General features: G+C 41.5%; 1 protein-coding gene across 1 annotated transcript; it reads left to right on the top strand.

Moving 5' to 3' along the window:
- The first annotated feature begins 16,699 nt into the window (after window positions 1–16,699).
- On the top strand, window positions 16,700–24,768 carry ccndbp1 (cyclin D-type binding-protein 1). Its single transcript, XM_034584657.1, has 11 exons — window positions 16,700–16,880; window positions 17,596–17,655; window positions 17,781–17,860; window positions 18,303–18,384; window positions 18,628–18,724; window positions 19,116–19,189; window positions 21,373–21,449; window positions 22,541–22,800; window positions 23,069–23,129; window positions 24,101–24,147; window positions 24,492–24,768. Exons 1-11 carry the CDS (start codon window positions 16,793–16,795, stop codon window positions 24,598–24,600), a joined length of 1,035 nt encoding a protein of 344 aa, XP_034440548.1. The 5' UTR covers window positions 16,700–16,792; the 3' UTR covers window positions 24,601–24,768.
- Window positions 24,769–27,815: the final 3,047 nt, after the last annotated feature.

The raw sequence follows: 27,815 nt of genomic DNA, 5'->3' as shown, positions 1-27,815 counted from the left end.
AAACAAAGAAAATCATTTCATCGTGGATTGAATGCTACATTTTATTGAAAATTATATTCAACATAATTTCCCTTTTGTCTGTCTTTGTTTAAAAAACCTTCTTAATAATTTAATAAATCTTGGACTTTTCTGTACAGAAGACACCATAATCCTTATCATCAATCAATCGATCCAATGTGTCACAGGGCTGAACAAGGTGCAACATCCTCTGTTCTCATCCCTCAGTCCCTCTCGCAGGACAGACACAAGTGCAATCGATGCAAAATTACATCTGCTGGTCCTATGTTCTACAATGGGACCGTTTAGTTTAAAAAGGCATCGAGGTCATGGTGTCTGTGGTGTCTGTGGTGTCTGTGGTGTCTGAGGTGCACAACTGAAGGTATGTCCCTAGCATCCGCTGGTGGCCGCTAACACCCGATAGCATCTACTGGTAGTTGCTATCCTAAATTGTGCAGAAGTCCTTCAAACAAGGGTTGTTCTCCATCTTTTCCTAAATTCTAAAATACAATATTTACATTAGAAGTCTTTACCATAATGGTAAGGTACCAGATTCGTAAAATGTTTTGCTGTTTAAAACGTGTTTTTCGGGGTCCCTAACATAGGCTGTTGCGCAGTAGCGGTCGGTGGAAAGAGCAGAGGTGCACAGGTCCCACCAAGTCAGTTTCAGCTGTCAATCATGAGGTTTTACCCTGTTTTTATATTACCTTTACTACAGCCAGCCACCAGGGGGCGATCACGATGGTTTGGCTTCACTTTTAGAGAGCCGTTATGTCATCCATTTTTGTTTACTAACGTACCATCAGGAGCAGATAAAGTAACACATTTTTCTTTGAGTCGCTCAGTATTTTGTCCCAAAACCCACACAATATGATTTTATTGTGACGAGATGATGACACTGAAAGATAAACGATGGTCTTGAATCATCACCGAGTCCTAAAATCATCTTTAATAATCCTGTGGATGTGATGTCTGCATTTCTTTCCATCCTATGTGGAAAGTGCAGCCGTGTGTGATACTTGCCCAAACTAAATCTAGATTTAGAAACCTCTGAACACACAATGAGTTAGCCTTCAGTGTCCGACCCCTTGCTACTGAAATTCAACACTTTCTGCAGCAGCTGCACGATGAAAACCCTCCACTAGTCTTCAGCTGCTTTATTCACCTGTATTTTGTAGCCTTCACGAATAAAAGGTCAAAACAGTGGTGATTTGAACTTGAACACTGCGGCTGAATGTCCTGTGACAGAACATGAAAACACAGAATATTGTTTTGTTACTCAAAAAGGTAAGCGACCGTTTCTCATTAACACTTACACATGCAGGCTGAAGCTCATTAAGAAGGTAACACACCTGTTTACAACAAATTTCCATATAACCTGAAAATATTCATCCCAAAAGGGCTGTGAAAGCAGAATCAAAATGTTAAATATCAGTGTCCTTGAGTATGTGTGCGGGTGTGTGTGTGTGTGTGTGTCTGCAGTGGATCAACGTGTGTGTGTGTCTGCAGTGGATCAACAGAGCCAGACAGCATTGCGTCACCTCCATGATTGACAGACCCCGGGGACCAATGAGGCGGGACTGAAGCAGCGTGTCTCATCTGAGTCAACTTTGTAATTAGGTCTCTGCTGAAGTTTTATAGCTGCATGTTAAAGTGGTTTTATTGGCCAGCTGGACTCACAGAAGATCTAATCACACGGATAAAGAGAAATATACACACTGTCCACATTCATTGCTCAGAGTTTACAGGAAATTAAACTTGTTTCCTTTTGAGAGGAAAAAGAGAGATTACAATATGAAGAAAAGAAATATGGCAGGTCGTAATGACGGACTCAAACTCGTGACCATTTACATCCTGAACTGCTTTTTTTTTTGGTGGATGTCGTTTGAGGGTCAGGTCAACCAAGCTAGAAAATACTTGATCTCGTCAATACTTATGATTTTTTGTGAATATAAAATTAATTTTAAAATATGTTAAATTTCGAGATCTTCAAAGGCACATCAAAGCCTCACCAAATAAAACTAGATGCACCTTTTTCTGTGAACACCAACTACAGTAACTGAACAAATTCCGGATTTAAATATGATAACGTAAAAACTGTTGATTCTGTATTTTCTTCTTTATCTGTGGTGTTACCTGACTTTACTTATGATAAATGAGCTGGTTAACAGGGATTATGGGACTTCAAGATGATGACCGTATATAAATAAATGCATATAAAATCCTTCAATGAGAGGCAGGTGTGGATATTCTCTACTTTTAACAAACTACTCACCCTGATTGTTATTAAATTCAACAGAATGTCATGGGCTCCGGCACAGTGGTGCAGTGGTTAGCACTGTTTCCTCCCCGCGAGAAGGCAGAGGGTTCGAACCCTGTGGAGTTTGTATGTTTGGTTAATTGCAGACTGGACAAAGTGAGTGAATTTGATTGTGACTGGTTGTTTGTCTCCTCAAAGAATAAACAGTATAAATGTTGGATGGAGGATTTCATGGTGGCTTCATACACCAGTGTAAAACAGTGTGTACAGCCTCTGCTGCTCCCTGCTGGACTCCAACAGTACTGCCACCAGTGACACCAGGCCTGTGTCGACACTGGACCAAGTGATGGACAGACCTCCACCTCCCCTCGTACTGTTGTTATCAGGAACTGGATCAAGTGCAGTGAGATACTGGATTATCGTTCAACAGATAAAGTTTGAAAATTCTCTCATACTTATCTCCTGGAGCTCTGGAGAATAAACTTTTGGGGAAACTTTTCCCTTTGTTGTTGAGAGTTAAGCGAGCAGACAGTTCTTGGGAAGAGTCTTCAATCACATCTATTTTGACCCATTTACAAATTAATGCTGTTGCTGCTGCTGCTACTACACTTAATAGTTAGTTCAGGCCTATGCTTTTGGGGGATTTATGCAGCGATAACTCCCAAACTATATCATCTAACACAGAACAAAGGCACACACATGCAAAGAAGTTCTACTTTTGCTGGATCTAAAAAACGTACTGTTGGAAAAGTCAGACAAAAGAGCTGCACACAGTGCTGATATTCAAAGAAAATCCATTTTAATAAAGCAACATTTCAATCTAACAGAGATATTTGTCAAACTTGACAAAAATAACCTCAGTGGCATTCCTTCCATAACACAGTGAAATGCCCGAGGTGTTACTTAAAAAACTAAATAGATTCAGCTCGATGTGTATCTCAGTGGAAGAAAGATACAACCAGGATGTGATGCTGTCACGTTGCCTTGTCATTAAAAGTGCCTGCGAACCGTCAGTCTGATATGTCAGAATTCAATGTTTTGACAATGTTTTGACTCTGCATGAGTTTTAATCCCTGTCAATAGTAACAAACCTTAGAATTCAAACCACATGACCACTCATGTAAAATGGGCACGCCCATCCAGACTAAAAGGGCCAGCAGCGTATCCAGACCTCAAGTAGTGTGGACACCAGGATGCATCTCCGCCACCATCTCAAGGAAAAACTCTGACACTCACCGGTAAAGACGTCAACGTGGAAAGATAACTGAATTTGACAGCTTATGGCGAAAATGGCTGTCGCCAGTGTCGATGTGCTACAAACCAAAAAAATCCTGATTTCAACAGTGGAATGTATACGTCACCCGGACTCCACCCAGGTATTTTCCTGTGAGCGAGTCTGACTCCAACAATCTCCTGCTGCTTTCTTCATATCAAAAATAGAAACTCCAGACAATGTCCACAACCAAGGCATCATCTAGAGTTTATGTCTGGAAAGTGCTCTATACTGTTTGTTTACATCTGTGGTTTGTGATGTAGTGAAACTACACAGGTGGAGCTGTCTGTATGAGGCCTTGGCGCAGGCAGCAGGATGACACACTGATAGTCAAGCTGTGAGTCAGTTTACCGTCTAAATGGTCTGAGTCACCAACACGGACACCCAGGTGTGGTCATTCTTTGTCTCCCTCCCTCTCCATCCCTCTCTCTCTCTCCGTCAGTCTCTCTCATCCCCTCTTTATCGCACCCTTCCTTTGAAGACTGAAGTGGGTGAATCACTAGGCCGGTTCTTTCCCTGCCCGTCTGGCTCTCTTTCAGAATGAGTGTATCTATTTATCACTGTCTTTTCTGGTGCTCAGACTGAAATTGCAGTGTATTAGGAGAAGGGGCTGCACCGGTGGAGGAGGTGGAGGAGGGGTGGCTGTTGTTTCAAGGAACTGGTGAGAAGACGAAACACAATCCAGGAAGGTCAGTTTGAGTAATAGCTCCTTGAGTTGTTGGGAGGTTTATCATGATGCCAAAACTGCACACATCGCGGCAGCCAGTTAATTCACCGCCTCGTGCTCAATCAAACCAGACCAGCGTCTTTCTCTAATCTAAACCGAGTGCAGCCGAAACACAACCATAAAAACGTCTCATAATGCTGTAACTGCCACAGTGGAACTATTTCTTTGGATGGAAATCAAGGAAAAACCCAATGAAAATGTTACCGAAATTTTAATTAAGCGTATTGACATGTTTTGGCAATTGACAGATTCCTTCCATCTATGATTCCCTAATTTAACCAAAGTTAACATGAAGACGAACACTTGAACAAACATCAGTACGATAAGAACTACCTAATATTGACCTATACTGCGGCCGGCCAACAGGGGGCAATCCAGATGTTTGGCTGTCATGTCGTCCATCTTTATTTACGGACACGGTCGAACCCAGATCCTTCTTCCTTCTTACCGCTGCACCACTGTGCTGTCCCTTGTCGGATGTCTCATTATGTTTATAGAAAATTGTCTGAACATATTTAATTATGTGTACATCGGAAAGGATTTTTTTTCCGCTGAGACAGAGCAAACGTAGATAAAAACAGGAATGGCCACCGAGGACCAATGTTTGCCTGAGCAATATTGAAACATTCGTTTTGCTGTAGTGAAAGAGGTAAACACGTCCTGACTCGCTCTTCAAATAATTGGTGACTCGTTAAATATTTAACACAATTTACTCATCATGCAACAAGGGTCCCCTGGCAGTGAGTCAAGCCATGAACGTTGTGGCCACCAGGGTGCCCCCACCTATCTTCTGTTGGTGGCTGCTACTAATAACTGATTTAATGGCTCCATTATACAGAATTCAAGTGTCCCATCAAGACATGACAGTGCGGCAGTGAGCTAACGTGCACAACGCCAGGACCCAGAAAATAATAGCAGCTAAATGCAAATCAGCGATAACTAATTTTAATATTCACACCCGAGTTCTTCCTGCTGTGACAAAATGTACTCCTGTGAAAACAAAATAATGGTTGGACTTTACGTTATCCTTTTCATTCGTATGGTTTGTACCACTACGTTTTTATTTGAAAACGTATCAACTCCGTCACAGATGCTACTCCAAAGTTTTTTTTAATTCATAAAAACTCCAGGGCTGAGATGATGAGAAGGAGATGTTTGCAAACGATGATGCAGACACTCCCAACCGCTTGCTGATTGGTTCCTCTCCACCGTAGCCTTCGCTGATTCGCCAGGCTCCTTTCATATGAGATAATATAAGAAACTTAGAAAACATTGGGCATTAGCCTCAGCTATCACTGTAAAATGCAACATGGATAAATAATTACAAGTGTTTGTCTTTGCTAACAGCTGTTGACAAACATAGTATTAGTTTAAAAATGCTGTTTTCAAATCAAAGTGTTTGCATGTAGCCTAAAGCTAATTTTCAAAGGCAATGCTACTGTTGTCCTTCATCCTCCATTAGGTCTCGTCTTGTCATCAAATTTGTTGTTCTTGTATACGTCGTCACGTTCATTGACCTCTTCCAGGTTTTTGTGATTCTTTCTCCTTTTCCTCTCCTCCTTTTTCTGCATCTTTCCTGCCCCCCCCCACACACACACACACTCTCCATCTCCTTATCCAAATCCTTCACTTTGTAATTTTCTCTCCACTTATCCTTCTGCCTCATGCCGTCTTTTTCACTTCAATTCAATTTGCCATGCATTATTAGTGAGGGAGACGAATGCATGATTGCCAAAACAGGAATAATTTATTTTTGCATCTCTCTCTCTCTCTCTTTCTCTCTGTCAGTCTTTGTCTCTCGACCCAGGTGTGTGGTAACTGCGTCTAATGCCTGTATTCGGGTTAATAGCCGTCAGAGTCTTAGCCGGTGGCCAATCCCGTTGCAGGTGGGATTAAACAGGGATTAAGCGTGTTTCTCTGTGAAAGCAGACAGACAGACTAGCACTAATCTGACTTTAGCCTTGTACCGAAAAAATGGCAGGCTTGTGCAATCCCACTCTTCCGCAGCTGCATTTTGTGTACAGTGTGTGGGTGTGTGTTCATCGTTCTGTCTTGCTTCCACCTTCATGGGAAGCAAATGTCGTCTGAAGAGCAGAAACGTGAGGGAAGAAGAAAACTCCTCACGTCTACAGGGGTTAGTTTAGCTGCAGGGTTTGGTGTTAAGACCACAGTCGGGATTAGAGCTCAGGTATCAGGGTTTACCGTCACGGCTAAAATGCTTAACATGACTTTTAATCACCAGCAGTGTTTCAAAGGACGGCGAACGTTTCCCCAAACACGATCAAAGAAAAGTTTCTGTAGAGGTTCTCAACAACAGGAAAGAAAACTGATTGTTTACAGTGATAACATATTTCAAGCATGTTTCAGACCAGACCAGTGGCTGCCAGGATGAAAAAAAAAGAAAGGTTAGCAACAATTTCCAAAAACTGCATACAGAAAATGTAATTTACTGCTCGAACGTTATAAACCTGCAAAGCCATTGGAGGATTTTACATGTTTCTCAACGCATGATGGTGCCTGACACGTAACCACAGCAACTACCAATCACAGGTTCATAGTCCGCTTTCGTGCTAACGTGCCACGCTATCCGTCCATGCAGCGCTAAAGGGAAGAACACAGGAAATAAACTCCACAACCAGATGCAGGAGTGCTTCTAGGGACTTTGAGGGCTCCATGCAAAAGGGAACTGGGGGGGGGGGGGGGGGGGCTACATCGAACCAAACCGACCCTGATTTGCTGGTTCATGTGCTTACGCTTGAAAGCATGTAAATGAAACACTGTATATTCAAAAGTGAAGCCAAAGTTTCTTGAACGCCCCCTGGTGGCTGGCTGCAGTATAGATCATAAAACCTACCTCAGCTATGTTCGCCGATGGGACATTGACCAAACTAAACAGTAAAAATACACTTTGAATTCATTTGAAATATGGTGTCTGTAATATTAGGTGTTCTTGTTTCTGGTGTGTCAGATGTCCACTGGCGCTATAAAAACAGGTTCAAACATCATGATTGACAGCTGCATGGCGGGACCTCAATAACGTGGCTGTGTTCCGCAATCGCTGCTGCACAGATAGTGCACCGGATAGTGGGAAGAAGTGGAGACACGTCATCCATCTTTATTTACAGTCTATGTGGGGAAAGTTTAGTATTTCTCAACTTCTACCACATGCAATGTAACCACAATGCAATTCCTCCATCGCATGATGTCACCTCAATTCAAAGTGGATGAGCTGCATTTCCATTTAGGCTTCCAGCATATATGTGTTTGAAGACCCACCTGGTTTCTCAGTTTGGCCACCACCACTTGTGTTTCAAGCAGCTGACGAGACAGGAAGTTGGACCAGGCTGCAGATTGTCAGACTTAATCACAGTTCACGTCCTGTTTTCAGTCATCTCACCTTCCCCGAATTCCTATCGCAGCTGTGACCTTGTGCACGTCTGGTACAAGTTGTGCTCGCACTGAGTTTTGCTGCAGCGAAGGATTCTCAGCAACATTTCAAGTTCGCGTAAAAATAAAGTGGGAATTAAATGCTATAAGGAAACACCAGACAAATAAGACCAACGTTAAAATACACTTTCTGTTCTCTGAGAAAGTATGCTCTGATTAAAGCTTGACATTTGACTAAAATCTGTGCTTCAGGATATTATAAACAGGTACACGCCTGGCTGCACACACACACACACACACACACACACACACACACACACACACACACACACTGTCGCCCTCTCCTCTCTGCAGCAGCTGTGTGAGGTAATGTCTGTCTGTGTCTGTGTAACACCCTGCAAGAAAAACAAATCCACCTGTCTCTCTCTCTCTTATGTTTTTTTCTATCTCATTATCTCTCTCTCTCTGTCTTTTGGTCTGTCTGCCCCCCCCCCCACCTTTACCTCCCTCTCTCTGTCTCTCTCTCTCTCTCTCTCCCCTCTGTCTGCACTCGTCTTTTCCTCACTCGCCCACCCCCTGCTACTCCCCCGCTCCCGTTTGAGGCTCGATGCAGTCGACTATTAAAAATGTCCTCTGTCAAGATGAGATTGTGTCGAGCACAAAGAGGCTGCGGGAAACAGGCGGGAGGTAAAGTAGAAAAAAGGGTAGAGAGATCAAAAGAAGAACAATGGATGGAAACACAATAAAGAAAACAGGAGGAGTGGAAATTAAATCACACACACACTTAACATTTTCAATGTGACATATTTATTTGTCTCTTTAACCTGAATAGTGAGGTTCCCCCTGAGGCTTTGAACATGCTTCTCTGGGCTTCACGTTAACAGATGTGCACAGGTTTCATTAAGAAATGTTCACATGCAAGTTTATTTTATTCTCAGACACAATCATTGAGTCAAGGCTGAGATGAGTCCACGTCGGAGCAGTTTTCAAGATGTACAAGTACAAAGTACAGATACAAAGTACGAATGAACAAAATGAAGTGAGAATAAACTGAAATGCTGCGTCATTTCAGTTTATTCTCTCTCTTCCTTATTCAGAGGATGTCGTATCGGTCGCATCTGGCTGATACGACATCCACTGAATAAGTTCAGTGTTGGTGCTGTTGTTGATCCAGCGCATTGCTGCTTCACACAATCACGTTAATTTAGTTATTAATTGATGGTGTCTGACCACGAATCAGGATTTTAACGGTCAACTTTAACCCTGATGTTATGGCTGTGTGCGTCTTGTGTGTTGCAGGTGAAGTGGATAAACTCTGGAGCTAGTCAAACATACAAAAAGTAAACTTCAAGAACTGTATGTGTCCTAATAACCTCTGATTAATGTTGGTGTTTATTGTAAACATTTAGAGTGAGTGCAGGTTAGCAGGGCAGTGGGGAGGGATGACACGCTGTCAAGATCAATAATTTTGCTATCCTATCCATCCTATGCTATCCTATCCATCCCCGCCACACCTTTGACCCTACATGCCTTTGATCCTCCATGCCTATGATCCTACAAGTCTTTGTTACTTGATACTTTACCCTTGACATTGTATGGTCATGAGGCCAATCAACGTAAAACTGACCAAAGAAGCTCATTAGCACAGCCACGAAAAAAGAGAAGTTGATTTTCCTTCATCCTGTTCCCCACATATTCTGAAAGGAATAAAACCCAGCAACATGTCCTTCCTGACCCTTGGTGTCCTTGGAGGCACCACTGTGACTAAAACTGTGAGTCGATTTGACCATTTCCTCCCACCTGGAGAGAGAAATGCACATATTGATAAGGATAACAATTCAGCACCCATGGTTACCACTGAACTGCCAAAATCAGAAACTAGCGTTGAAGAGAAAGAGGACAATCCTTTGGCCACTTCAGAATCAGAGCCTTCAGCTGTGTTCAACAATGAAGAACAGGATGACATTGGACCTGCAGCAGCTGTATTAGACGTTGCAGCATCATTGGATATGACCAGTACTGCAGCTGTGTCCCAAGTTGCTTCAGCTTTGTATAACGCTGCACACACTGTGCACCATGCTATGTCAGAACTGGAAAGGACCTGCCCCTCTTCTATTTTGTCACACGTTGCAGCACCACCGGCAGAAACCACTGCTGCAGCTGTGTTCCACCTTTCTAAAATCTTGTTCGAAGCTGCAGATGCTGTGCTCCACTCCTCAGTAGCACTGCACCAGACCGGTTCGACTGTAGCTCTGTTTGACATTGCAGCGGCTGCCTTTAACACTACAGCTCTACAAGATGAGACAAGTGCCTCAGCTGTGCTCAACTTGGCTCTACATTTGTACATTGCTGCATATGCTTTGCACAACGTCTCAGCAGCACTGGAGTCAACCAGTGCTTCAGCTGTGTGCAATATTGATGAAACCTGGTACAATGCTGCAGTCGATATAAACAACGCTGCAGCAGCACTGCATGAGACCAGTCCTGCTGGAACTGTGTTTGGAACTGCAGTAGCTGTCTTGGATGTAACAGTAGCAGTGGATGCGAACAGTGCTCAGGCATGGTTACCCGTTGTCGCAGCTGTGTTCAACGATGAAGAAGAACAGGATCAGATTGGACCTGCAGCAGCTGTATTAGACGTTGCAGCATCACTGGATACAACCACTGTGACTAAAACTGTGAGTCGATTTGACCATTTCCTCCCACCTGGAGAGAGAAATGCACATATTGATAAGGATAACAATTCAGCACCCATGGTTACCACTGAACTGCCAAAATCAGAAACTAGCGTTGAAGAGAAAGAGGACAATCCTTTGGCCATTTCAGAATCAGAGCCTTCAGCTGTGTTCAACAATGAAGAAGAACAGGATCAGATTGGACCTGCGGCAGCCGTGTTAGACGTTGCAGCATCATTGGATATGACCAGTACTGCAGCTGTGTCACCTGTTGCCACAACTTTGTTGGACGGAGCAGGTGATGGCTTTGGAGTTATCATCCCTCGAAGAGACCGGTCCTGCACAAACCTGAGACGAAGGAAACGGTCGACTTGACTCCATGTGAATAATAGAACTTCCCACGGATAACAAAGCACAAACCTACTTCTATGAATTGTTTATATTGGTTTGGTTTGATATTTTGTTGCACTTTTTTTGGTGTGGCGCCAAAATTGTGTCATGAGGGGCTGCCCCGTTGAAATGTTACCAGTGGAAATAAAAGCTGCCTTCAAATAGTCCGACTACACAGTGTAAAATCAATAAATACAGGTAGATGTGGGTTTACTCCGGCTGCTCCGGTCTCCACCACACATGCAATTAAAAGTAAATAAAATTTAACGATTTCTACTTAGTATCTATTTTCTTTTATATACCAGTAGCATTGCACCCTTTGGGCCAAGGGAGCTTCCGATGCATGGAAACCTGCTGCTGTGTTCAAAGGGGGCGACCCTCTCCTGACACTCAGCTGCAGGCCCATCAGTATCTTACCCATGGTATGGAATGTATTTGAAAAACGTGTTGCTAAACAAATCATTACTTATTTAAACAATAGCACCTTCCCCCTGCACTCAATGCAATTCGGACATAGGGCTAATCACTCAACGGAAACGTGTCCTGAGACCAAGTTGGGGTTGTGGGGGCCATGCTTTCAGACCCATGATATCCATTTGACCAAATCATCAAATCTTACTGCATAAACTACACAATTGCAGTTTTGTTTTCTGAACCTCATCGAATTTTATTAGTTCGTAAAATGTCCTGCAATGAAAACACTTTCTTTTGTAGTTTTCCCTCGGTCTTGCTGAGGACGGAGGACGTCACACCTTGTTGAGCCCAATGAGGAAACCTGATTGGTGAATATGGGCTGATTGAAATTTACTAGATCTAGATTTTTATTCGGATCTGCACCACATTTCATACACTCATCAGTCCCCTAAACAATAAACATGCCTGATTTTCTTTCACCAAGATCCATGAATTATCCTCTAAAGAATCTACTTAAGGTTGAAAACGCTCTGTCTCACAATATTAAAGAGTAGTAAAAAAAAACAAAGTCCCGGATCTCCACTCTGATCCGGATTCACACGAAAAAGGGTGGAAACGTAACCTCCTTGGCGAAGGTAGAAAGTTTGTTGACTCCACATCTTCCTGTAATAATGGAATTAATTAAATGTGATTCTCTGAATACAGGCATTGGAACAATTACACTGAACCTATTCGACCAACCTGATGAATGCCCCGAGATCTAGGCTCAAAAATAGAGTTGACCTGGCCTTTGCAGTGAGTACCCCTCATCTCTGGAACCTCTTACCTATATATCAGAAGCCGTCAGACCCTTGAAACATTTAAATTATCCCTAAGTCCCTACTTCTTCTCACTGGATTTCAATTCAAGTTAAACAGTTAATATTGTTGCCTCTTTATGACCCACAACAGCAAAGGAGACAATCGGGGAGAAATTGGCCTTTTCTGTATAACTCTTCTCACTTTCTGTGGTCGGGTCTCATTACCCACCAAGTCCCTTGAAACGATTCTATTACCTGCTAGACGGCGCTGGTTGGTTTATAACACAACATTTTATGTCGTCCTTGTAACCAGTCCAGACTTTCTTTTCAATTCACAATTTAACGTCGTGATGTGAGACATTTTATTCATATTATCTCCAATTCTCCAGAGAATAATGAATGGATATTGATTGAAGAAGTTCGAGCCAACGTTTGAGTGTCTTACGAACCTCTCGCTCTATAGAGACCACAGTGGAATATCCCTTTATCAGCAGAACTTGAGCAGAGGAAAGCAGGTGGGACAAATAAAGTGTGTGTGTGTGTGTGTGTGTGTGTGTGTGTGTGTGTGTGTGTGTGTGTGTGTGTGTGTGTGTGTGTGTTTGTCATTGTATAATCAGACTAATCTGATTACAGTGTGACAGATTTGATGCCTCTCAGTTTCCTGTCTGCCTCTCAGTGTCTGTGCAGACAAACTCATCGTCCTCTTAAGGAGAAGACTGGCTGTCTCACCGATCAGCTGTCTGTCTGTCTCTCCGTCAGTCTGAGTGGACGGTCGTCTGTCCTCTTTCTGTTTTACTCCTTCTGATCATCTGTCTGTGTGTCTAAAACGTCTCTCTCTCAATGTGTGTGTGTGTGTGTGTGTGTGTGTGTGTGTGTGTGTGTGTGTGTGTAGGAAGAAAGTCCCAGTTAAAAGGCTGAAACTGCAGCACTGGATAAGCCTATTACACTGTGTGAGTGTGGGTGTGTGTGTGTGTGTGTGTGTCTTTTTCTGGGAGGTTTTTGGTCTTGTTGATTACTCATCGCTCCAATAAAGCACATGCACGTAAACACACACACACACACACAGTGAGTAAAGCTGTGTGTGACTGATAGGGTTTCCTAACACACTGTCTCTGTTCTGGCTGACTGATGCTTAGTGTGTGTGTGTGTGTGTGTGTGTGTGTGTGTGTGTGTGTGTGTGTGTGTGTGTGTGTGTGTGTGTGTGTGTGTGTGTGTGTGTGTGTGTGTGTGTGTGTGTCTGACATGTTAGTTCTATTTGTTCCCCTTCTTTCTTTCTTTCTTTCTTTCTTTCTTATTTCCTGTCTATATTTACCCTTTCTTTCCTTTTTTGTATTTCCTCTCATCTTGTGTTTGTTCTCTCCTCTCTGTCTCCTCTTCCCTCCTTCGCCCTCTCTTGTCCTTCTTTACTTTCATCCCTTTCTTCTCTCCTCTTATTCAAATTTTCCTCATCTCTTTTCCTCTCCATCTCTAATCCCTAGCTCATAGCTTTTCCTCCTGTTTTTCCTCCTCTCATGTCTTCCACTGCTTTATACCCCCCCCCCTCCTCTCTCTCTCTCTCTCTCTCTCTCTCCCTCTCTCACACTTGCACTCTCTCTGTCTGACACTACACCTCTCTTTCCTTCACATCCTCCTCCCTCTTTTTTCCCTTTTCATGCTCCATCCATCCCCCTCCCTCGGCCTCATTATTCGGTATAATCGGTTGTCTAGACAGTGACTCCCCACACAGATCACACCTGAGAGAGCACGACGGAGGGGGGCAGACAGAGAGAGAGAGAGAGGGAGAGAGAGAAAAAGAAGAGAAGCAGGAAATGAGACGGAAGAGAGGGAGAGAGGAGGTGATAAAATGATTTGCTTTCCTCCCCTGAAACCCTCCAGTCATTCGAGAGGGAGAGACGTGTGAGACAGAAAACACATGATTGAAGGAGGGAGGGAGGAAAAGAGAGAGAGAGAGAGAGAGAGAGAGAGAGAGAGGAGGTGGTGCAAGAAAGATGGAGATGAGAGGAACAAGGATGGAGGAGAAAAAGGAAGAAATGGAGAAATCAAAGAGTGAAGAGTGTGACACACACACAGGCTGCTTGACAACAGAAAATGTATTAATTTGTGCGTGTGTGTAAACCTCGCCTCCTCCGTGTTAGCAGACGGGACATGTTACACTTTTCTCAAAGATGGTTTCTGTCATTTCAGGTCGTTCTCATCAGACTGATGTTTGTTCAAGTGTTCATGTTTCTGATCAGTTTGGTTTGAATTAGTTATTTGATCATATAAAACGACTGAATCTGCCCCTTCTCCCTGATCCTCGCCTAAATTTTATTTTTCGTTCTTGACTTATGTCCCATCCGTCCGTCAAGTTTCCATCAAATCAGTTTCGTCGTTTTTTGTGTAATCCTGCTGACGGGCAAACAAAAGGCAATGAAAACATAACCTCCCGGGCGGAGGTGAAGACGGTACATTAGTCACATTTGCACACACAACTTTGTGGTCGTTAATCCTCACACAAATATACAACTGAACCAAGTGTCTACAGTGTGGGTGTGTTGTTGTTTTAAAAGAAACAGCTGCAGTTTAGCTCAGTAGATTCTTAATGAGAGCAACAGCAACACCAGCCTGTTCGTTGTATTGTGTGATCCACCAAACTCAAATCACCTATATGGAAGACCATTAGTGCCACGCATAAATATGAGTTGTTTCTCGATGGCTTTAAGTCTTTTGTCCACTTTGACGTCACTTTTTGAAACGAGTTAACAGACAGAACTAAAACAAGCAAGAAAAAACAACTCACAAAACATTTAACACATGTGTCAAAAGTTGATCTTTGAGTCAAATGAATATATTCATTTATTTAATCATCACACAGTGAACAACAAAACACAAAATACAGTAAACAAGTTCAGCCTCATCAAGCAAATCACAGCATGAACAGTAATATTTTCTCCCAGGATCATTTCACATTTTGCATAAGAAAACTACAAATGATTAGACAAACATGTTCTTGAGTAAAAGTTAAAGTACCACATACATTTTTCCACTTGACTAAAAGTAAATATTTGAAATACTTTTAAAAGTACCTCAAGTATTGAAAGTAAAAGTACATGTGGCCTGTGTGGCCTTTTTGTGTTACTTTTAAAAGTACATTGTGAGCATGTAACACAATGCATTGTAAAAATGCATTGTGTTTTAAAAGTACAGATGTCGCCATATATATGTAGGGAAGTAAAAGTGTAAAATACCTGAAAATAAATCTACTTAAGTACAGATACATGAAAATACTGATACTGGAGTACTGCAATAAGGTAAATGTGCTTTGTAACATCCCACCACTGGTTGAAGTATATAATGAGACATTTTCTAGTAAATTAGATTGTCTATGCAGGCGTGAATGTGAACATGAACTGTTTTATTAAGACTGGACACATTTTAACATTCGGTACGGTTCAGCTTACTGAGTAGAATAAATGAATGAGAATGAGAAAGTAATACAATGAGACTGTAAGTAATACTCATGTCAGGGTTTTCAAAAGGCCGATGATTGAAGAGACGAATCAGTTATTATGTCTGGTTTTCCTGCATCCTGGGAAAATGTATCTGTGGCGTGAACTCAGTGACCGAGGGGGTGACGGGAATCAGCCAGAATCGACTGGGCCTTCTTCAAGGACCCGACCTTGTGCAGATTAGTGGGGGTGGTTTAGGACGGGGCCTGATATCTGTGGATTAAAACTGACGACTGATGGAAGATTTGTGCAGAGGAGCCTCGCACCAAGCTGCACGGTTAAACCGATCTTTTTACAAGGTGGCAGGAATGGGCCTCCACACTAAAGTCCATCACTGCAGCTGATACTGTGTCATCAACCCCTACTGAGAAGTCCAACATGTTTCAGAGACAGGCTCACGCTGCCCCCTAGTGGCCATTGGTGCAACTGCACACATATTTTCAACTTGCAGATATGATGACTTTGAGATGTATTTACATTCCAACCTTTTAGAAGGAACTCACTTAGTCACCAGAGATAATTACACATCCTGTAAAAATTACAATATCCGTGGTGTGCCACAAGGTTTGATTTCAGGCCCAATTCTTTTCTATTATATTGTTCCCGTCGGCCAGATCATCCAACGCCACAGCGGCTCCCTCATGACACACAGATATAACATCCACTGAGACCTGGTGACCCTGAAAGCCAAGCTGCTGAGTCAGGGTCAGAAGTGTTGACCCCTTATGTTGGAGGCCTCAGATCCTCAGGTGGTTCCTGGCTGTTCCAAAGATGAGGCGGAAAAATTAAAAGTGCGTTTGCCATCAGGGGCCTTGCAGCTCAGCGTTAGAACGACCTCCCTGAGGAGATAGACTCAGAGACTTCTTATGGACTTGCTTTCATGTGATGCTGTGTTTTTATTGTTTTATTTATTGTTATTGTCCTTTTACTGCTTTTATGTGATCAAGTTTTTACGTGATATTGTCTTACATTGATTAATCTAATTGATTTTGTTTCTAACCACCTCAGCGTTGTTGTCTGGCTTTGTTGTCACATCGCTTCCTGTCCATTGTTATTTCTCTTGTATTTGCACTTTGTAAACTCTGGTTTTTAATTTATTTATTCAGTTTAAAATGTTTTTATTTATTTTTTTATTTTTAAAGGTGCTCTATACATAAAGTTTTTTATTATTACATGTGATTAAATTATTTTATTATTAAATTAAAATCATCATTATTGGATCCACTTCAACGACAGGATGTCCCTGACGCGCCCGAACGTGTCCCCTCGTTGCTTTTCCGCCGCTTGTGCCGCCTTTAACGTCGTCCCCCGGCCCCCACTTCCGGTCTCATCTGTGGTTCCACAACACGCGTGTTCTCCTCCGTGTGGGAACAGTTGGAGCCATGAGCGCAGAAAACAGCGACGGGAACATTTCCGTTCCTTTACGCAACCTGCTGAACTCTGCGCACTGCGTCAGGGACCGAGTCCGAGGTAACTGCGGCGGAAGCTAACGCGGCTAAAGGCGGGCTAGCTCAAGACAAGCTAGCGTTAGCATTGGTGTTTGTTGTGATGGGACGTGTCGCGGGTTTTGTTCGCTGTGGATCTTTAATTTGACAGAGTTGGTTATTTATATTAACTGGTTTTAATCGGATCAACTTAACTGGTGTAAAGTTTTCTGCTAAAGTCTCAGTTATAAACATTACAAGCTAAAAGTAGCTGATGCGGCAGTTCTGCGTTCTGAGATAGAATCAGTTGATAAAAATGACGTTAAGTTCTCGGAGGAACTGTTTTCACATTCATTTTTAAAACTTTATAACTTTATTTCTACAGCACTTTTCAAAACAAAGTTACAAATAGCTGCACGTAAAACAAGAGAAGAAATAGAGAATAAAAACAATAAGAATGTGGATAAAATGAATAAAACACACTGACAAAAGTGCAATGAATCATCATAACCACCATGACATATATAAAAGTATCAGAATCTAGAATTAAAAGCAGCTTTGCACAAATGTGTTGTGAAGGGAAAATGAAAGTTCACCCATTATCTACAAGTACAATTTGAACTTTCACTTTCACTTGCTCTCATTTATCCTGAATCGCAGGCGTTTAACAGAATGAGTCATAAAGTAAATGCGGTTTGGAGTCTGCTCCTCCTCTGAAGACCAGAAGAAGTTTCTAACCAGACGCTCACTTTCCCCCGCAGACGGAGAATCCAATGAGTCAGACGGAGCGTTCAACCTCTCCAACTTCTGGCACACTCTGAGTTGAGTTTGGTTTGTCGGGGGAACCGATCCTGTTTCTTTCTTCTCAGTTCGTTCCACACAGAATCACCGAAATGAAATGAAACCTCCAATCTCGAGTCAATAGAAATGTCTCCTCTGTCCTCAGACCAGGCCGTGATGGCCGTGTCCCAGGAAGCCACCAAACTCAGCCTGGCCTTTTCCAAACCGCCGCTGCCATCGCAACAGGTCAGATTATCGCTGGAAGTCGTAATGAACACATGTTTTATCACCACTCGCTCGCTAAAGCAGCTTTAGAGGCACACAGAATTCAGCGATTTTATGTTACGTACAAACTGGGCTCAAACCAGTTCCCTCATTTGCTCCTCAGTCCCAATTAGACCACGGACGTGATCTCGTCCTCCATCATGAAACTATTTCCAGTGCTTTAAAATGTGCTCAGGGACTCGCAGCGAGGTTTCCCACAGGAGGTTTGCTCAAGGACACACAAAAACTTTTTTATTGTAAGTCTGTCAGTGATGGGACTTGGATCAAGCCGCTTTGAAACTGAATCACCACAGTTCATACGGATGTTGACAGAACGTTGTTAATGTTTGGTTTTGTTTGAGTGTGAGAAATAAATACCATTAGAAACTAATTCCACTGTTTAAATCCCATTTCTAAACGTTAGGATACGGAGAAGTTGGCGGAGTCCACCATGAAGAGCATCCTCACCCTGTCCATGGTGTATTACTGGTTACCAAAGAGCCAAGGTAACGTTGAGGCTGTATATCAGCACTGGTTTCCTATTTAAATTCAGTTTTTTAATGAGAATAAGTTCATTTAAGTTTGATTCTTCTTGTGATAGGCCCAAGGACTTATCTTATTTTGCAAATGCCAAACATGATACAGGCACTTATTTCAGAGCTACATTTGCAAAACAATTTGAACCAAGATTATAATAAAACACCACGAAGACTCCATCACTCTGTCGTGTCTCCTTCTCCGTGACTCAGGCGTCAGTTTGCGGCGTCAGGTCCGAGACGCCACAGTGGATGTTCTGGATGGTGTCTCCCAGCTGGTGGAGGTCATACTGAGTTCACCACTGCAGAGGTAGCGTACACCCACACCGTCCCAATTAGTGAGAACTTCAGATGTCACGATACGTTGTTGCTCATGTTCCCAACCGTAGTCACGTTGAATTACAATACGATAAAGACACAAACCCACAATCATTCTGTTCTGATGCCTGAAACGTCACTCAGTAGTTTTACTTTATTTGTCTTTGTTCTTTATTGTAATGTCTTTAACAAAGATGTGCAACTAACAAGATTTTTTTCCCATTAGCTTTAAAGTTAGCATGTGATAAATAAATCGTACGCCTTGTATCGATGTTAAAAATGCTGCTATCATACAAACACTCTTCCTTCCCTGCTTCCTGTTTTCTGTTCATCCATCTTCCTCCTCTCGTCTTCCTGACCTCTGCTCCTCTGCTTTGCTTCAGTCTGTCCCAGGAACAGTTGACCACAACAGGAACCGTGTGGTCAGCCTGCGAACAGTTTGCCCAGTTACCAAAAGGTCAGTTCACTTGACAGGATAAAAAAGACGTATTCAGGTTCAGATCAGGTTTAATAAAATGGCGTCCAACACTAACTGACTCACCACAGCGTACGTAGCTGTAGAAGTTTGAATGTTATCGGTTTCATATTTGCTCTGATTTGAAGCTGCAGGAAACAGCTGCAATTCTGACCTCAACCTGCAGGGGGTGATGATGTTCTGAAAGTCAAACGATGCATTTGTGTTTGTCTCGAAAAATCTTGTAACTTTATTTATTTACCTTCATTAAAACCAGTGGATTCTGTTTATATTAATTTAGATTTCTGGGGAAAACAAAAAAAATATTACTTGAAAAATTAAAACCCCCAAACATTACAAATAATCAATCAAAATTCTCTAATATGGGCTCTGGTTTGTATTCATCTCGGGGCCTTTAATATAAAACTGGGCCAAAAAGAACGACAGTCCTTGATTCACAACTTTCTCTGCTATGTAGTTCTATCAAATTATATTTTAGTTCCCTCATCTACTGTTTAGATCCGTGTTTGACTTGTCGTGATAAAATCAGGATGATGCACGTGTTGACAGCACGAATTCCTCTGAAACAAAAACAGTGTCACACTTCCTGCACTGCTGCTCTGAGTTTCTCACCACAAACACAAATCACAGGATGTTAAGTCTTCAGGTATTTTCCTCATCTATGGCTCAGCCAGAAGTAGAAGTAGTAGTAGTAGTAGTACTTAAAAACCACTTAAAAAAAATATTACTTGAAAATTTAAACATCCCAAACATTAGAAATAATCAATCAAAATTTTAATATCAATACTAAATAATAATAAACTAATCATGATAGAATAAAATAACAGGTTTATTCTACCAATCCCTGTGTCGGTATGTATTTCAGTCAATGTAATTGTGTTGTATTTTATCTGGACCCTGAGTCTGAATAATACATTTCAAGTCATTTAAAAGCTTTAGAATAAATGGGCGCAAATAATTATTCTAGAGGCCAAATCAACCATTTAGGTCTTTAACCTAAAAATATGTTCTGTAAATATGTATGACACATATTTATTTTTACAATAAATTCCCCATAAATGTGAGTCTGTTTTGTGATGGTGGGTCATGTAGAATTACCTACGAAAACTTCATCAAATTGGATCTATTTTAAATCCAATCTACTAATCTACGACGCATCAAGCATAAGAACAAGTGAAGAAGTTTGGTCGTAGCAGGAACAAGAAGTGAAAAGCAGATGTAAGAAGGTGATTCTCCATGTGAGGCTTTATAAAGAAGTGAGAGGACTTTAACAACAGGGGGCCACAGTCTTAACAGTTTGACTAGATTCAATCTGATCAGAACTATCAGTCATTATGAGAGAAAGTCTTTTATTTTACATAGAACACTTGTAAATTAAACTAAAAGTCCCGGTGCTGCTGACGAGCTGCAGTTCTACTTCACGCGGGTTTACAATTGGAGTTTTGCTGTCGGACAAGTGGAGGAATTTAAATAGGAAGGCTGGCCTCATTCCAGGAATTCAATGTGTTCGAACAAGAGAGAGAGATCTCGATTTAAAGAAAACCAAAACGTCAGTATGTAGGATTCAGAGCAGACTTGCACCTGAATATTTGTCTCACAGGTTTTACATTAGTTTATCTCGTCATTTCAAACCTTGTCCACGTTTGATGTGAAAAACTCACTTTAACATCATACATTTGACAGAAATTAAGGAAAAAGTCACTGTTGGACAGAAAATTGACAATGTGTGGTTTTCAAATGTTATCAAGTTTAAATCCAAATTTTAGCTTCTTGGTTCTCAAAGGTAAAAGTTTGTTGCTTTTATCGTCACATACTTATTTCCACTTTAGATCAAATGTTTTTAAAGTGACATTAGTTTGAAAACCTCATCTCAGGCTCTGTAGACTAGAGTTTTAACCTTTTCTAACATGGTGTTGACTAAATTTGTGTTTTTTAAAAATGTTTTCTGTAGTTTTTATGCTTTTTTTTCTGTAAAGCACAAGCAACGACCTTTGTGTGCAAAGAGCTGCACAAATACATTCAAGTTGCCAAGTCTCTACACGCAGCACTGAAGTCATGGCAATGTAAATGATACTGTAGGTATTGAGGAGCTGGTGCAACAGACCGATCAGTGATCAGTGGACACGTGCAGAGAGCTTTGTACTAACAACATGTTTGCTCTACAGATAATAAAGCAGCTGTGCTCGTGGTTCTGTCTGCTCAGATCGGAGTTGTCAAAGATGCCATAGAGGAAATTGAACAGGTACACACATACACACATACATAGAATTCTCTAATATGGGCATACGTAGCTGTAGAAGTTTGAATGTTATCGGTTTCATATTTGCTCTGATTTGAAGCTGCAGGAAACAGCTGCAGTTCTGACCTCAACCTGCAGGGGGTGATGATGTTCTGAAAGTCAAACGATGCATTTGTGTTTGTCTCGAAAAATCTTGTAACTTTATTTATTTACCTTCATTAAAACCAGTGGATTCTGTTTATATTAATTTAGATTTCTGGGGAAAACAAAAAAAATATTACTTGAAAAATTAAAACCCCCAAACATTACAAATAATCAATCAAAATTCTCTAATATGGGCTCTGGTTTGTATTCATCTCGGGGCCTTTTATATAAAACTGGGCCAAAAAGAACGACAGTCCTTGATTCACAACTTTCTCTGCTATGTAGTTCTATCAAATCATATTTTAGTTCCCTCATCTACTGTTTAGATCCGTGTTTGACTTGTCGTGATAAAATCAGGATGATGCACGTGTCGACAGCACGAATTCCTCTGAAACAAAAACAGTGTCACACTTCCTGCACTGCTGCTCTGAGTTTCTCACCACAAACACAAATCACAGGATGTTAAGTCTTCAGGTATTTTCCTCATCTATGGCTCAGCCAGAAGTAGAAGTAGAAGTAGTAGTAGTACTTAAAAAACAGTTGGGATTTCTTCAATACTTTTTACATTAATGTTAATTAAGTTCTGAAGTGTTTCCTTGATATTTGAGAATATCGAGTTTGACTTGGCCACAGAAAGACACCACACAGCGTTCTGTTTACAGAGTGTAGATATAAGGAGCCTAGATGTATATCACTGAATTACAAGAAAGTGGTATCTACCAATGTGATGCCAACTTCTGCTGGCCTGCTGGGGAAAGTAAAAACTTTATGAATGTTTTTACTGGTCACAGATGCAGAGAGAGACACAGCTCTACAATAAAGCAACGTTGCAAAACAGATCTTTTATTTATTGTAAGAAATGTAGGGAGCTTCAAGTCACTCTGAAAGGAAACAAAATTATTGATGGATGAAGAAGAACCCACTGAAAACTCGCCCCCTTCTCTCCACAGGCCGTATCTGAGGCCCAGGATCCGTTCAACGATATCCTGGACGACGACCAGGAAGGGGACGAGCCTCGAGGCAACCAGGACACATACTGGTCGGACAAGGACCGGTGTGTGATTGGTCCGTGCCAGGGCCTGATAAAGGTGTCGGCGGCGTGTCTGAGGAAACTGATGTCAGCTGTCAAAGCCAACGGTGACGTCACCACTTCTCAGAATCTCTCCCAGCTCGACGACCTGGCTGACATTACCAAGGAACTAAGCCCTGGGTAGACAAACACCCACCCTCGCACACGCACACACAGTTTGATGAATGTTTTTATGTCTACACACCTTTCACCTGAAACTCTGGAATAGAGAAGCATTGAGTATTTAGCCGAGTCTCAATTCAGCGGCTGCATCCTTCAGAGGCTGCATTTAAAGACCGATAGCGTCTCCGCAGCCGTTCAGAAGTTTTCAAACTGGTTCGAAATGAAATGTCTGATTTTCAAAATGAAACAACAGCCATGAAAACAAACATCTGTCTTTTCTCCTCAGTGTTGATGATCTGGCTCTGTGTCTGTACCCGCCCATGGACTACAGTGGGGTAGAGAGCAATGTGAGACACACTAAAGCAAACACTGCACCCTGCGCACACACTGTATAAACCCCGGTGCCAACTCCTACACGTATTTCATTTGCATGGATTTGTTACGTTTGTGGGAAGGTGAAAAACTTCAGCTTTCAAAATTGCTATAACTTCCCATAACTGTAATATGAAAAATGAGAAAAAGATCTTTGTGGTCATTGTTTGTTTATTTACTTATACACCTGCCAATGGGTTCGAGTCAGCTCATTATCTATGCATATCTATAAAGTATTTTCTCCGTCATTCTCTCTCCACTTCTTTAAACACGCACACGCAGCTTTATCATTCCTTTGTCGGTTCACAGAATTGTTTTGTGGAACGTAAATCTATCTATTTATAACTATTACATTAGCAGGAAATTACTTATTACTCGTTTAGTAGGCAGCTGCTGTTACGTTTGAGGGGAATTTACTACGTTTGTGGGATTGTTACATTAAAAGCGGCAGATTTGTTTCAGGTTTGTGAGCTGTTATTACGTTGGCGCCGGGTGAGGTTGTTCAATGCATGTTTTGTCTTGTTCCTTTTAAACATTTCAAGTTTGTTACTTTATAAGTATAAAGTAATTTATAGGAGTTCCTCAATAATTAATCTGTCATTGAGTCATTGCCATAATCACCGGCAGTATAAACAGGACGACGGTCATTTAACTGTGAATAAAAGTAGCAAAAACGTTGAATGAGTCATTTTGCAATCAACCTTTAAATCTGAACAGGTTAAGTGAAGTAAGATGAAGTGAGTAAGTGAAAGAGTAGCTGCTCCTTCCTTGTTGCGTGTTTCTTCTAAGTAGTTTAATGTCCTCACCACTTTATATAGTTGTTTCTCAGCTGCTTTCGTCTTTGGCTCTCGCATATGTCATACTTCCAATTATCTAAATGTATAAATATATTCAAAACAAGTCAACAGTAAAATGAACATACAAATGAAAGTGTTTTTCTCTACAGGTGACTAAATTGGCAGCACTGTTAAAGAAAGTCCTGGAGATCATCAGGTAAGATTCACCGGCATCCAAACATCTATAAATCTTATTCACTCTCGTCTAAAAACATACGATTTTCTTCAGGGAGTTTGTGAAACGTTCAGTTTATAAACTCTGACCTATAACATAAAAAAATGGCACAGGGGTGTTGGTTCTTGACTAATAAGGGTGAGAACACGTTTTTCTTGGGAGGTTTGAGCAACGAGTGGGTGATTCACCTTATCAGTGCGTGTGATCAAACTGAAAACTTCCTGGACAGTTTGTTCCTCATTGTCTTCCCAACGGCTTTGGAACCAAGTCTGAAGTCATAGATGCACCCCCCACCACACTCTTTCACCTCCTCTCTGTCCCTCCAGGTCCAGTCATGTGTGCGGCGAATCAGAGCTGAACTGGGTTCAGTTCTTAGACGGAGCCGTCGACCACAACCTGCAGAAAGCCAAAGGCCTGATTCAGCAGGACAGCTAGGGTTTCTGTGCAGCTAAAAGTGTGTGTTGTGTGGTTTTATGTGCTTGTGTGTGAGAGTGTGTGTGAGTGTTTGTACAAAAAGATGTGGATTTGTAAGAAGAAAAAAAGAAAAAAAAGCGCCTGCATATACGACAACGATTAAAAGTGAAGACATGTCTCTATATGAAATCTGTGGAGAGCTGTTTCATTATTTTACTCTTCATGCATTGTTAATCTGCCAGACACACACACACACACACACACACACACACACACACACACACACACACACAGCCCCAAGTATATTTCTCAGTGAACCGGTTGGGTTCATTAAAAGCGAAGATGATGGATGATTCTTAGCGTCTGAGTTTCCGTTCATTCATCTGCACAAGCAGCTCATTGTTTTCACCTATAGACGGAAAATGGACGCAGGGTCATGAAAGTTTCTATAGAAGTCTGTGAGAAAACGACTGTACTTCTCACTTTATAACGTCAGTAAACATTTTCCTGAGGAGTTTATGTCTCAATCTCAAGTTTGTTGTTTGATGTTCATTTAGTAAGTTATGATGCATTTAGAGTCAACTAGACAATCAAGCACTTTGAGTGGGGCCTGTGATTGACAGCTAGTACCGTCCAATAGGTGCAGCTCTCAGGTGTTGGTATGCGAGTATCGTCCTCGACCTGATACCATCAATGTTGCTTTTACCTCCGGGTTTGTTCTCCACCGAACAATCTGGTTCTGTTCCTGCCACATGATACAATCTCTTAAGCAAAGTCCTAATTAGCATAACTAAACAAACCTGTCTCTGTGTGGGATAGTGTGTTTGTGTGTACAAAATAACTTAACAAGGGCATGGATGAATTTTAAATAAACTTGGTGGGGATATTACTCGGGGGTGGGGGGGGGATCTCCAGATCATTCGATTTTGGAGTCGATGGGTCAAAGGTCAAGGTGAATGTCAACAACTATATGGAAGAGCAGGGTTTAAATGCCCAGGGGGTGGTTCAAAGTTGCCCAACATGTTTCTCATGGGTAAGAAAAAGGGGATGGGCTCTGCAGGTATTTTAAAAAGCAACATCGCAGGAGTCACCTGTCAGTGAGCGACTGCCAGGGTTCCTTCACGCTTACATCTATCACTGTAGAGACACAGTTCTGCAGACAAGACAGCGGTACCTCTGATGAGTTCTGCAGACATGACAGATGCAGCTCCGACGAGTTCTGTGAACAAGATGGTTAAAGAATCTAGTAAGTACAACTGTTTAAAAAAAATTACTTTGTCATCGTCTCTGCACCAGACGCTGCACACACACACACACACACACACACACACACACCAACATGACTTTTGGGATTTACGCTCTTTGCAATCCTTTCACCGTTACCTAAGGTGATGACTTGTTTGATCATGTTTGAGAAGCTAAATGAGGTCACTGCATAGGGGATTAAACCTGCACTGTATTGTTGTTAAGTTGTGTGCTTCTGTATCATGACACGACTGTGTGCACATTGTCCACACAACAATCATAACAACCATACATGTTATGAAGGGTAATGGAGCATCTGAGTGAGCTTGAGCTGTAGAACTAGAGGATATAGATCTGACTGAGTCCTGTAAACACGCTGTGTTGTTTTTATTTTCCTTTATTGAACCAGGAAGCTCCTATTGAGATACAACATGTCTTCAGCCAGAAGGTCCTGATGAAACTTATGTGTTCAGGAAAGTCCTGCTCATGAATAAATGAACTGCTGCATTAGTCATGTTTTCACTTCAGCTGAACTGGGGTCTGTTTCCAGGAGTTAGAACTGAACATGGTACTTTTCATGTTTTTCCAAAGCTGTATGAAAAACTATGTGTTTATATCAATCAATCAATCAATCAAATATAGCCCATATTCATTGCCTCATAATATTAATAAGGTGCGACTTCCTCCACCCTGCACCACAGAGCTGAGGGTGATAATTATCTTTTGTATATTTAAATAAATGAATAATAAAAAGCTAAAGTTTAATTTCAAAATTCCAGAGTCTGGTAAATGAATAGTTTTTGACAGATGTTCTGTGTCGTGTTTCAGTTTTGTTTCTGTCGCGGTTCAGAAGCTTGTTTTTAAAGACACTTGAGCAGTGACTCTTTGCTGAAGTAGCTGAAATCGATCTTATCATCCGTCCACAGAAGCTTTAAACATCTGGAGACAGTTGTCTTCTTCTCTTATCGTGTCCTGTTCCATCTTGTCCCATTGACCATATACTTCTTCATCAAAGAGTTTCACAACAGTGACATTTCACACTTTATTTTCACCACCCCGTCGCATCCACTCCCCACCTCCGCCCGAGGCCCTGGCAGCACAAGACTTTTCACATGCTCAGCCTGTTCACTGAGGGAAATCAAGGACACACCACACCCTCGCACCCACTCCCCACCTCCGCCCGAGGCCCTGGCAGCACAAGACTTTTCACATGCTCAGCCTGTTCACTGAGGGAAATCAAGGACACACCACACCCTCGCACCCACTCCCCACCTCCGCAAGTATTTAATAACATGAAGCCTAATGCACATGGTGAGTGTGGTTTTCATCCTTTAGTCAAAGTGTTTCATCATCCAGGATTGACACCATCGTGTTTATATGTGAACCAGGATGACCTTTGACCTGCAAGTCAAACTCAGTCTTTATAGATACTGAGAGAAATCAACACTCTGCATTAAATAAAGAGAAATGGAGCAAATCAGTTAAATGAGTTCCCTTCAACCCAACTTGTAACTGAATTTAATATTCAAGCAAAGACAAAAAAACTGCATCATGCTGTGAAAAGGCAAAACCAATATAAAGAATATTTACAAAATAAGTCAGCAGAAGTTTAAATAACTTTCTGGAAGCTTAACCTTCATTTGTAAAAGTTTAAGTGATGTATCAAGCAGCAATAAGAGAACACACACTGTGTATCTTATGTATTTGTGTATTACTGTGTTTGTGTATCTGTTTGTATTTTCATATTTATTAAACTGTTTAAGTTTTTTATACTTTAATTTTAAACATCAAGATTGTGTTTGACTAATATTTTTCCATCAGTCATGTTATAAACAAAACTTACTAAATGCATGAAAGCATTTTATCCTCAGTTTTATTTTGGCTTCATGGATTTAATATAAGTAAGTAATACGTGTTGAAAATACAAGTGTTGTTATTGTTGTAAATGAAATTTGGACTTTTTATTTGTTAGCTGCTCTTCATAAAAAGTA

Source organism: Hippoglossus hippoglossus, chromosome 5 (genome assembly GCF_009819705.1).
Source record: "Hippoglossus hippoglossus isolate fHipHip1 chromosome 5, fHipHip1.pri, whole genome shotgun sequence".
Taxonomy (NCBI): domain Eukaryota; kingdom Metazoa; phylum Chordata; class Actinopteri; order Pleuronectiformes; family Pleuronectidae; genus Hippoglossus; species Hippoglossus hippoglossus.
The sequence above is the reverse complement of the archived record's forward strand: the minus strand, read 5'-3'. Positions and strand labels throughout refer to the sequence as shown.